Source organism: Staurois parvus, unplaced genomic scaffold (assembly GCF_062004578.1).
Source record: "Staurois parvus isolate SC_StPar_1 unplaced genomic scaffold, SC_StPar_1.0 ptg000424l, whole genome shotgun sequence".
NCBI lineage: Eukaryota > Metazoa > Chordata > Amphibia > Anura > Ranidae > Staurois > Staurois parvus.
This window is the reverse complement of record NW_028318220.1, coordinates 926,444-939,100: the sequence shown is the minus strand read 5'-3', so window position 1 is coordinate 939,100 and position 12,657 is coordinate 926,444. Positions and strand designations below refer to the sequence as shown.

Below are 12,657 nucleotides of genomic sequence, written 5' to 3'. Positions count from 1 at the left end.
TTCTATAATAACATTTTTCAAACAGGTAATTTTTCTCCTTCACTGATGTGCGTTGATGAGGCAGCACTGAAGGACACTGCTGGGCGGCACTGACTGGTATCACTGCTGGGCATTGACTGGTGCAACTGCTGGGCACTGACTGGCAGCACTGCTGGGCTGCACTGGTGGGCACAGGAGGGTAGCACTGCTTGGCACAGGTAGGTGGCACTTCTGGGCACAGGTGGGAGCACTGCTGGGCACAGGGGGTGGAACTGTGGGTGGCACTGCTGGGCACCGATAATCAGGGCACTAGTCATCATTGCCCTGATGATCAGTGTCGATCCCTGCTCTGACAACTGCCGGTTCTCGGCAGTACTTTCCTCACGCTCTGACAGCATGAGGAAAGTGCAGCCGAGAACCAGCAATTGCATTTTCCGGTGATCAGCGTGTCATTGGACATGGCTGATCACGTGGTAAAAGGCCGCTGTGATTGGCCTTTTACCACATCACGTGATCAGCTGTGAATCGGCAATCACGGAGATCGCCGGGTGCGCGCCCCAAGAGTGCGTTCTGGGAGGATGTCATATGACGCCAGAACTGAACATTTGGCTTCACAGCCAGTTCCCCACTGTGCATACGGGCCACAGTCTTTTGGGACCTGTGAAGTGTCCCAGAGAGCTTCGGGGGGGGGTGCCAAACTTTAAGCTCAGTTTGCCGTGGCGAACTGAGCCAGGAGCGGGTACCTGTCAATACCAGGTACCTGCTCCCTCCAGGTGCCAAATGTAGTAGTGGACGGGGGGGGGGGAGGAGGCAGACAAACAGAGCTTCCCCTTTTGGTTGGAGCTCCACTTTAATGTTTGTAAACCTGTACATATACCCAGTGAAGTGACTGGCCTCAGGTGGTACACAGAGATGAAACAAATCCTCCTACATAAGTTGTACCTGTTTATTTGCAGTGTTCTCTTCGCTACATCTGTTCAAAGTGCTGAATTTAAATGCTTTGTCTTGAGAAATAAAAAAGTGGAGAGCTGAAGGTACTCTCTGCAGAGCTTAGAGAGCTGATTGGAGGGAAGGGACTCACCCCCCTTCCACACAGCTCAGAGGAACAGAAGTGAGACTGTCAAACTGCTGGCAGTCCTTCCCCTGCAGGGGCGGACTGACCATTTGGAAACTCTGGCACTGCCCGAGGGCCCGGGGTCAGTAGGGGACCCCGTGAGATTTTTTTTTCATAGGCTTTTTTGAGTTTGGTCAAGGACACGGTCCCCATGATCCCCTATTGTCCGGAGGCCCCACAAGTTGTCAGTCCGCCCCTGTTCCCATGTCACCTTTTTTTTCTCTTGGTGTCCAAAAAACTTGTCAGAAGTGACTCAGGCTGATAGGCTAGAAATGAGGCAGCAAAGAGAAGTGACACTTGGTGCGCTTCTTAAGTGAGACAAATACACACTATAGAGGGACATGCTTTGTTCATGTCTGAGCTTTACAACCATTTGATTGATAATTTATGATTAATTCAATACCAACAAACAAGTTGCCTGTATCCATTCTGTCTCCTTTAATAAAAGTCAGTCAGAAGACCATAACGATAACCCTAAAAACAATCCTACTCTGCTTCAAACAATTTAATTTGCTTAACTGAACACGATGCACATAATGCTGAGCTGAAATAGACTGAATAGATGTCAAGACATCAATCTCCTTTTTTCTTAAAACAATTCTAGTTTTGCAGCGTGCACTGATCAGATCAGACTCCATGAACACGGCACTTGTCTTGCATTTGCAGCAGCTTTGGGAATAGTCTCATCGCTTCAGAATCTTCATACGTTCTGCCATTTCTTTCCTCTGACTTTTATTTTCTGACTCTTTCATTCTTATAATATGTTTCACTGACATTTTCTCTTTGTGACCCAGTTTTATGATTTTTTTTTTTAATCACCTTGTGAGTAATGATTGGAACACTCCAATTTTATCCACCCAAATTATTCCTGTTCCAAAATAGCAGTGCGCACTTTATCCAGCCTGCTGTGATATTACATAATTGTTTTTATTAATGGCATCCATTAGCCTCTACACACAGGTCTGCCAAACAAGATTAACAAAGTAGATTTCCACTACATTAAACTCACTCCAGCCGTTCTTAAATGTGGAAGAAATTAATCTTTGGTCTACCAGCTATATACGTAGGGAGATATTTATCTGCAGTTTCCCACACTTTAGTATAGTACAACAATAAACTGTGTCCTTGTGGAATAAATTGACATTTTACATGATATGTCAGTAAAAATGTAGTTCGCAGTTTTCATCAATGTAACTTTTTATGTTGTATTGTTTATTCAGTGTAATTTGTTCTTAATTTCTGCATGTATTCAGAGTTCACATACACGCTTGATGGTTATCTTACTCTTGCTGGTAACTGTCCTTTTTAAGTATAAAAACAGTCACAATGTATAAAAATGAAATGTGTAATGTGATAACCGTAGTAGGCATCAAACGCCTTTTTATAACTTGCATTTCAAATTGTACATGTAAAATTAGTTTTCTGTGGTCAACAACCACAGGTTTTACGCTTTTCATGAAATGTGATAACCCTTTGTGTTTAGAGTTGGTCCTGCTAAATGACAGGGGACAGTTGTTTGTTGGTTAATTTAAAGCGGTAGTAAACTCTGCTGTAAAAGTTTTCTTTTGGGGCCCCCAGGTGGGTTTTGCCATAATGTGCTAGTATGCAGGGCATATCAGTATTATGGCAGACTTGCCTGTCAAATGGTGCCCTCTAGGGATGCGGTGGAATTGATCCGGTGCTTCCATCTTTGCCCGGTCTTCCTTCCAGGTCCCTTGCCTTCGGCTTTATGATAGGTCGGGCCGTGATGACGTTACTGTGGCCTATGCACATGGGAGTCACATTGCCATGGCACTGGTCAGGGCCATAAATGTTTGCATAGACGTTTAATGACTGCATTTATTTTCTCAGTTCAGTTTATATTCTCAGTTCAGTGAACATGACATTTGACAGACAGGAGGATGCATTTATGGCAGAAGAGACCAATAGGGTCTCTTCTGTCATAAATTCCCTGCATGTAAGCAACTTTTTAAAAATTAAGTGTTACTTAACTCAGGACCCTGCATGCACTATATCTGGTCTCCCACAGTATACAGAAAATGGAAATGCAATTATTTTAGTAAATTTAAACTGCTAAATACCTTTTCTCATCAGCAGTTAGAGCAGTCTTGTGACTTCAGCAGAGCACATGTTAAAGCTTGTAGGAGGAGTTTTCTTTCTGCTCTAGGAGGAAGCAATACCCCTGACCCTCTGTCTGGACAGTGCTGATTTGGCCCTGTGCTGATCACATGCACTCTCCCAAGAAAAAAAAACCTCTCTAGCAATCCAAACTAAACTGAGCATGTGCATGTGGCTACGGGTTCAGTCTGTCTTATCAGAAGATAAGCTGTGGACATTTGAACAAGAGGAGGGGCAGAGAAGACAGGATCAAACAGCCTTTTTACACAATGCAGAGGATTACCCCCTAACATTCCACAGTGAATATAACAAGCATGCTTTACTGCATATACAGACTGATTTTACTGTTGTGGGTTTAGTTACACTTTTTAACTTTACTCTCAGTTTAAATAGGCTATAGGAGGTAGGGAACTGTTTACCCTAATGGGCCAGTGCCTAGGGCAGAAGGTTAGATGGCACAACACTAAAGTTGGGTACACACACGCCTAAAATCAGACAAAACCGGTTGGTTCGGCAGGAATCGGACAACTTTTGACTCTTGTACAGCTCCACATCCGACAGAAGAGGGTCTGATGACAGGCGTCTGTCGATTGGGCATGCTGGAAAACCAGCTGCCAGTGGCTGCGAGCGCTGATCAATGTGTCTTGGTGGAGGGGTGGTCCCCTAGTCACGTAGCTCAGTGGAGAGATCACCGCACTAACTTTTGGATGTGTGTGTGTGTGTGTGTGTGTGTGGTGGTTTTGTTTTTTTGTTTTTTTTCCCTTTTGCCTGATCAGTTGAACAGAAAAAAATCCCTTCCTATGTGTACCCAGCATTAAGCCTCAACAATGAGAATAATCAGCACTAGAAGCTGCTGCATACAAAGGTCAGACAGCAGTGCTGTTTAGTGGTGACGCTAGCGGTTTTCTGAATGCTGCTGAACTTATGTGGTGACTTGGAGCCAGGAAGGAGTGCGAAGGGTGGGCCACAAGGAAGTGTCAATTTGTGCTGGGGATTTACAATACAAATATTTCTGCTGATTAGGGCCAAGAAACAGGGTTTTGGTAATAACGCTTAATACAGAATATATATATTTTTATATATATATTCTGTGTAAATTGATGGCGCTATATAACTACCTGTAATAAATACAAATGTGCAGTGAGCTTAAAAAAAGCTTTATATAGACAAAAAAAACAACTTAATTTGTTACTAAACCCACAGCCGTAAAATCAGTCTGTATATGCAGTAAAGCATGCGTGTTATACTCACTGTGGAACCTAAGGGGTTAATCCTCCACATTGTGTAAAATCGCCATTTGATCCAGACATATGTGTTCAGACACTCTTCACATGCTCAGTTTAGTGTGTATTGCTAGAGATGTTGTAGCTTTGGTTTTTTTTTTTTTTTTTTTTTTTTCTTTTCCTGGGATTCTTTTTTTCATGTGATCAGCACAGTGCCAATCAGCACTACCCAGACAGAGGTCGGGGGTCCTGCATCCTCCTAGAGCAGAAAGAAAACTCTCTTCCTACAAGCTTTAACATGTGCTCTGCTGGACACTGATAGAAGTCACAAGATTGATCTAACTAAAATTGCACTTCCATGTTCTGTGGGAGACCAGATATAGTGAATGCAGGGTCCTGGGTTTAGTAGCACTTTAAGCATATCAATTAAGTTTGAATTCAGTCACGTTGAGCCTAAAGAACATAAAGGTCTACCGAGCTGAAATGATGAAAAACTGGCTAAATATGACTCTTGACTGCATTTAATGAAATGTAAGATCTATATTTTTAAATATAGAGCAATTGTTTTTTTTTTTTTTCCTAAGATGTTTCCATCTTTTGCCTTTTTAATACAATATTCTCTTAATTTCAGTCTTCCAAATTTTTAGATTGTTGCACTATGACCTAAATCACACATGAGCTGTTTTTAAGCTGTGTCACACTACAGACTGGGCCTTCAGGAAAGATCTTGTGAGCCATAGAGGATTTCTTAATGAATGCTGACAATCTTCTTTCTATGGATTAGGGCCCATGAACAAGGTTATACTCCGCTGTCTTTCACCTCCCTGTCTTGTTTTGTTTAAAAAAAAAAAAAAAAAAAAAAAAAAAAGCGATGCAGAGTAGTTGGAGAACTTTTTGTTTTCTGTTCAAACACATTTTTGCTTTGCACACACAGCTTCGCAAATAGATGTCAGCATGTTATGGGTAAAAAGCTGTTTGTGTACTGTAGGCTGTATATAGTGAAGGAGCTATGAAGAAGAAGTTTTTTGTTTTTGTTTTTTTTGTATTTATTTATTGCAGGTACTTTTGTATAGTGCCGTCAGTTTAAGCAGTGCTTTACATATATTGTACATTCACATCAGTCCCTAACCCTAAAAGGAGCATACAATCTAAGGTCCCTTACTCGCATTCATCCATACATATACTAGGGTCAATTTAGACAGGAGCCAATTAACCTACCAGCATGTCTTTGGCGTGTAGAAGGAAACTGGAATACCTGGAGGAAACCCACACAGTCACAGGGAGAACATGCAAACTCCAGGCAGGTGGTGCCATGGTTGGGATTCAAACCAGCAACCCTAGTACTGCCAGGTGGAAGGGCTAACCATTTAGCCACTGTGCATTTAAAGTACCTCCAATCTATTTCTTAAACTGTATGTCAGGGCAAAATAGAAAAACAACATATGCACTATGTCTCTACAATACATGCACATTCCCTGATGTTTCATCCCTTGGAAGACCTTGCAAGTGCATAAAAATACCAGTTGTGGACCGACAACCAATTAAGGAGCCAATTAACCTACCAGCATGTCTTTGACGTGTGGGAGGAAACTGGAGTACCCTGTAGTGCCGTGGTTGGCATTCAAACCAACGACCCCAGTGCTGCAAGGCAGAAGTACTAACCACTGTGCTGCCCATCACATGGTTTAACATTAATTAGTATGACAAATGTCAACACACAAGTCCACCTGGCTTCTACAAACCATGGCTGTTGCAGTGGAAGTTCAAACAGAATCTCTGTGGCAACCTTTGCTAATTTGCTTCCAAAGGCAAAGACCAAACTATCCTTACCTCTCAGTTGCAGTTTGAGTTAATTCTTTGAATCCAAAATATTTCAGCACTGTGTTTTGGCGATTATAATGGTAGCTGCCATGAGTTGTAAGTAGATCCTTTTTTTTTTTTTTTTCCTCTTTTTTTTTTTTTTTTTTTTCTTGTCATTCCTGCCTCATTCCATGGATTGCAAATAGAGTTCTATAGAGTTCTATAATTCTACATTATTTTGTGTCATGTATAAAATTACCCTTTGATCTAACCATAAGGTCATAAAAAGACTGAAAACAACTGGGCACAGTACCAATGCCAAATAGTGGTACACCACTGCTAAGTTTAGCCCACTTTGAATATTTTCAGTTAACAATTTATATTTGTCTTTTTGTCTTTTGTCTTTCAATCATGTTCATTCAACTGTACTCAGTTCTTGCTTCCTCAACTTCTGTGCCATACTGTTTGAAATTTGTTAGTTCAAGAAAAATTTTCCATCCTACTCCTTCGAATTTTCTCGTCACCGCAGACAAAAATGAATGTTGATTTGACCCACTGACTATAAAACCAAATTAAAGTGGTAGTAAAGTTAAGAGCATACTAGCACATTATGAAAGGCTTACTGAAAAGGAAGCCCTGCAGCAGAGCGATGTCATGGCTCCCTGAGGCTTCCATCTTCACCCGGTCTTCCTTCCGGGTTCGCGAGCTGTGGCCATCTCATTGGCCGAACTGCGATTATCGTCACTCCCACACATGCGCGAAGGGAGTTTTGACCGCAGCATGGCTCTCTCAATGGTCGGCACACCGTCCATTTGAGAGTGCAGTACGCATGCGCCAGTGACATCACCAGCGTTTCTACAGTAAATATCTCCTAAACTGTGCACGTTCAGGAGATATTTACAGTACCTACAGGTAAGCCATATTAAAGGCTTAGCTGTAGGTAAATGTTACTAAAGTGGGTTTACTTCCACTTTAACTTTCTTAGAAAATTTTTTCCCTAAGAATCTTCATTCAAAATTCTCACCACCTATGGCCACCTTAATAATTCCCATGTTTTGCTGGGTATGCTATGTTGGAGGTACAACGTCTAAGTTTTATCTCCCAATTTCCTAAGACCTTCTTCTATTTTTAACAAACTGTGCGATTTTGCAATAGTGTACTGTAGCTTTTTTATTTTCTCTAATCCCACACGGTATTCGCAGTGTTGTTGTAATAGCGTTTCTGGTCACCACTACCTCTTTGGACTTTGCAGTACACTTGCCATTGTCACTTCAGCCATCAATCTTCTGGTTGCTAGTAGATCTATCCTGCTGCAATACTATATATCCTCAGCATCTAGTAAATAATGTAAGCCGTTCTAAACCAATGCAAGTATTATTGGAGTGTGCCAGTTACATAGTTCCGGCTACATGCCTATTAATCGGGATCTTGCCGAACAAAAACCTTATTCTTCAGTGGCCCTAACCAGTGCCTACTCAGTAAAAAAAAAAAAAAAAACTTATTCCTCTTCAGGTTGGTAATATTTTCAGGTTGCTCATTTAAATGAAGGACATGGGCTTCCAGGTGAGCAGCCCACACATTTGTTATAGGTAGGCATATTTCATTTGAATGCTTGCATCTGTTTAGAACTGCTTACATTATTACAGCTGAAGAGAAACAAACTCTTCCAATTGGTCTACTAATCTGTAATGTTGTGTTTTCTCTTCCAGTGTTAATGAACTATATGTAGATGATCCTGATAAGGAGAGTGGAGGTAAAATAGATGTAAGACTGAACATCAGCTTGCCCAACCTTAACTGTGACTGTAAGTATTTTTGCCATTAAAGTCCAATGTACAGTTTGTGACTGTTGCCACTGCAGACTTCCAAATAATTATTCCAGGCACGATAGAGCAATTTTCATCTGAACCATTTACTTTACCATGTTGAATGTCTTAGTTTTGAATTCAAAGTTGCTTCAGCTTTGAAGCTTAGATATACATGCAACCATAAAAGCTGCTATTTGTGTACAGCTATTAAGATGAAAAGTATTGTGTATGGTCATTCTCAAAATGGTTGCTGGTGTTGCCCTTCTGTTTTGCTATAGAGAGACCCATTCATACAGTGAGGAAAATACTTATTTGATCCCCTGCAGATTTTGTAAGTTTTCCCACTTCTAAAGAAAAGGAGGGTGTATAATTTTTATCACAGGTGTATTTTAAAGGATAGAGACAGAATATCAACTAAACATTTAGAAAAAAAAACACATGATACAAGTGTTATAAATTGAGTTGCAGTTCAGTGAGTAAAAGAAGTATTTGATTCCCAAGCAAAACATGACTTAGTACTTGGTGGAGAAACCCTTGTTGGTAAGCACAGAGGTAAGACGTTTCTTGCAGTTGGTTACCAGGTTTGCACACATCTCAGGAGGGATTTTGGTGCACTCATTTGTACAGACCTTCTCTAAATCCTTAAGGTTTTTTGGCTGTCGTTTGGCAAATCAAAGTTTCAGCTCACTTCATAAATTTTCTATAGGATTAAGGTCTGGAGACTGGCTAGGCCACTCCATGACCTTAATGTGCTTGTTCTTGAGCCACTCCTTTGTTGCCTTGGTGGTATGTTTTGGGTCATTGTCATGCTGGAAGCCCCATCCATGACCCATCTTCAGTGTTCTGACTGAGGGAAGAAGGTTCTCATCTAAGATTTTACAATACATGACCCAGTCCGTTGGCCCTTCAATGCGGTAAAGTGGGCCTGTACCTTTAGCAGAGAAACTGCCCCAAAGCATAATGTTTCCATTTCCATGCTTGACTGTATGGATGGTGTTCTTAGGGTCATAGTCAGCATTTTTATTCCTCCAAACACTGTGAGTTGAGTTAGTGCCAGAGAGCTCAATTTTAGTCTCATCTGACCACAGAACTGTCTCCCAATCCTTCTCTGAATCATTTATATGTTCATTGGCAAACTTCAAACAGTCCTGTACATATGCCTTCTTGAGGAGGGGTACTTTACGGGCACTGCAGGAATTCAATCCATGGTGGCGTAGTGTGTTACTAATGGATTGTTTGGTGACTGTGGTCCCAACTGAATAGAGATCATTCACAAGCTCCTCCCGTGTACTTCTGGGTTGATCCCTCACTTTTCTCATGATCATCCTTACCCCATGAGCCGAAATCTTGCATGAAGCTCCAGACCAAGGCCAATTGATGGTTCTTTTGTATTTCTTCCATTTGCGAATAATCGCTCCAATAGTTGTCTCCTCACCAAACCTTTTGCTGATGGTTCAGCCTTGTGCAGGTCTACAATCTTGTCCCTAATGTCTTTTGACAGCTCTTTGGTTTTTCACACCGTGGTGAGGTTTGAATGGAAGAAAGATTCTGTGGACAGGTGTCTTTTACACATAACGAGTTGTCTTTTAGGAGCACCTTCCTAAATTAACAGGACTAATCTGTGTACCACATAAGCGCATAGCCAGTCTGTGGGAACCAAAATTATTGTTGATAGGAGATCAAATACTTACTCACTGAAATGCAACTCCGTTTATAACATATGTATCGTGTTTTTTTTGTTTGATATTCTGTCTCTATAATTTAAAATACACCTATCATATAAATTATAGACCCTTCATTTCTTTGTAAGTGGGCAATATTACAAAATCTGCAGAGGATCAAATAATAATTTTCACCACTGTATCTTTAAAACACTTTTTCGCAGAGGGATCTCATACAGGCTAATAAGGTGACCATTTCTATCTGCTAAATAGCTAAAATGTCACTGTCCCTGCTCATGTGTTGTGACTTTTTGTACACTTGTCCTATGTACTCCAAATTGGTTTCCTTGGTCGATGACAAATCTCAACACTCACTGACGCTTTTGTGACACAGGGTTACTTAAGCGGAACTTCACTGCATCTGAGCACTACAAACCAAAGACACTGTTTAATTCATTTTTATTATTCAAAGCAAACTCATCCACCCATCCATGTCCCCATGCTTATTTTGCTGTTAGGCCAGATTAATCTAACATGTACTTCCTGGAATTCATCTGCCCTTAGCTCAGGAATGCAGGCAGGAGGATGTGCTTGGCTGAGAAAACCCCTCCTCCCCTCTTGAAGACTCCTGGGATGTATGACATAATTTGCCTAGGCATTGAAACCAGGAAGTAACTGAGGAAATGTAAAATTTTAAAACATGTAAATATGATATACTTTTCTATCTATTTACTAATATTAGCAACATAAGGATTTCAAATAGCCAATGTTGATGAAGAGGGTGGTTTTCCACTTTGTCATGACCTTTTGGCACACATCTTAGAGAGTATTGATATGCTAGTCAAGTTCATTGGCATTTTAAGGAGAACTCAAGGCTATTTATTTTTTGGGGGTTTTTTTTATTTATTTTCATTTAGACCTATGGTTTCCTTTTACTTCCTGATTCGATGACCCATAGAATGTGCAGGGAATCCCCCCATAAGGCTCTGTATTGAGGATTACTATATGAGGCCCCACAATAAAGCAAAATTGCTACATAACATTTGTCTGTTAGTAGGCATTGTTGTTGTCTAAATGTCATTCTTAAGGTTTCTCTAAGGAACTTGTATTATGCTGTCTTTCAGTGGTGGGCTTGGATATTCAGGATGAAATGGGCAGGCATGAAGTTGGACATATTGATAATTCCATGAAGATTCCTCTCAATAATGGCAATGGTTGCCGGTTTGAAGGACAGTTTACCATAAACAAGGTGGTGTGTGTGTGTGTGTGTGTGTGTGTGTCAGTCAAGTATTCATACAAAATGTGTTTGCTTTGTTTTTTTCCCCCGCTTTTTTTGTATTAGAATAGTTGGTCTCAGGTTCAAAAGCCACAACCCTATCTTCTTCTTCTTACCAGTCAGGTTTAATATACAAGCCATGTAATTATGCTATTAGTTTAAATTCTACAGCAATTAGATGTTCTTGCATTCTCCACATAATCACTTTCTGAGTTCAAGTTCACATTTGTTGATGATGACATATATGTGTAGGATGGTAAATTATGTATGAATGAGTTGCCTAGTGTACGTTGCATTTGTATGTGGGTTATGTGAAGGCCCATGGCATAATATGGGTGGGAAAAGAACCGTAACCAAATAGCTTTAAAACGCCCTGTAGAATCTGTTAATATATATTATTATAATAGCCTGAAGAGTTGGCATGTTACAAAACATACATACACTCTCCAAGCATGAGTAAATACAACCCTTTTTTTTTTTTTTTTTTTTATATCATAGTTCTACTTTTGCCTATTGGGCAGTTTCACCCCCTTCCTGCCCAGGCCATCTTTCAGCGCTGTTGCACTTTGAATAACAATTGTGCAGTCATGCAGCACTGTACCCATATGAAATTTTTTATCTTTTTTTTTTTTTTCTCACACAAATAGAGCTTTCTTTGGTGGTATTTAATCACCACTGGGGTTTTATTTTTTGCAGTATAAACAAAAAAAAGTGCAAAATGTTATAATAGAAACAAAAGAAAACCCTTTTTTTCCCCAAAATGTTCAAACTGGTAATTTTTCACCTTCACTAATGTACGTTGACGAGGCGGCACTGATAGGCAGCATTGATGAGGAGGCACTGATATGCGGCAATGAAGGGCACTGACTGGCGGTAGCGATAGGTGGCACAGATTGGCAGCTCTGATGGGCAGCACTGCTGGGCACTTTGGGGTACACTAATAATCAGTGCCCTGATTATCTGTGCAGATGTCTGCTTTGACAGTTGCTGGTTACCAGCAGTACTTTCCTCACACTGTGACAACATGAGGAAAGTACTGGCGATAAACAGCAAGTGTATTTACATAGTGGTCAGCTGTGATTGGACACAGCTGATCACGTAGCAAAAGGCTTTGACTGGCCTTTTACCATGTCATGTGATCAACTGTGTCCAAAGGACACAGCAATCACAGACCGTGTGGGGGGCGCATTCTGGGAGGACGTCGTATGATAATATTGGTAGACTAATTCTTTAACCATTTGTCTTCTGGGTGAGTAATTTTATTCCTCACAGACATCTACATATTTTACTGGAAAGTACCTTAAACCCCAAAGCAAATATATATTTTATGAAGGCAGAGGCCCTGAAGAATAAAATGTTGGCAGATGAATTTTTTTTTAAATCTCATATCTGCGCATCAGTTTATGAAATGCATATTCTCAGTTAAAAAATTCACTAAAATGAATTTTAGCACAAACGCATGCAATATGATACTTTAACCAAAAAAAAAAGTTGCATTGAGTAAATAGATGCCAAATAAAAGTATGGTAGCCACAATTCCCCATAGGTGATGTTTTAAAGGTCTTGACAGGTTATAAAGGTAACCATGAATTTTGGCCCTAGAATTATTTCTCACTCTGATTTTTATTCCTCGCACGTTTGGCACAATTTGTGTTTTTACATACTTGTTCAGTCCTTAC

At 40.5% G+C, this 12,657-nt stretch overlaps 1 protein-coding gene across 1 annotated transcript in view; it reads left to right on the top strand.

Annotated features, from left to right (window-relative positions):
* ERGIC1 (endoplasmic reticulum-golgi intermediate compartment 1) overlaps nt 1–12,657 on the top strand; it is a 138,865-nt gene that overhangs the window by 84,911 nt on the left and 41,297 nt on the right. The window contains exons 4-5 of the mRNA XM_089687392.1: nt 7,944–8,038; nt 10,827–10,951. Of these exons, the coding sequence (XP_089543518.1) occupies nt 7,944–8,038; nt 10,827–10,951 (220 nt within the window). The remainder of the gene's footprint in view (nt 1–7,943; nt 8,039–10,826; nt 10,952–12,657) is intronic.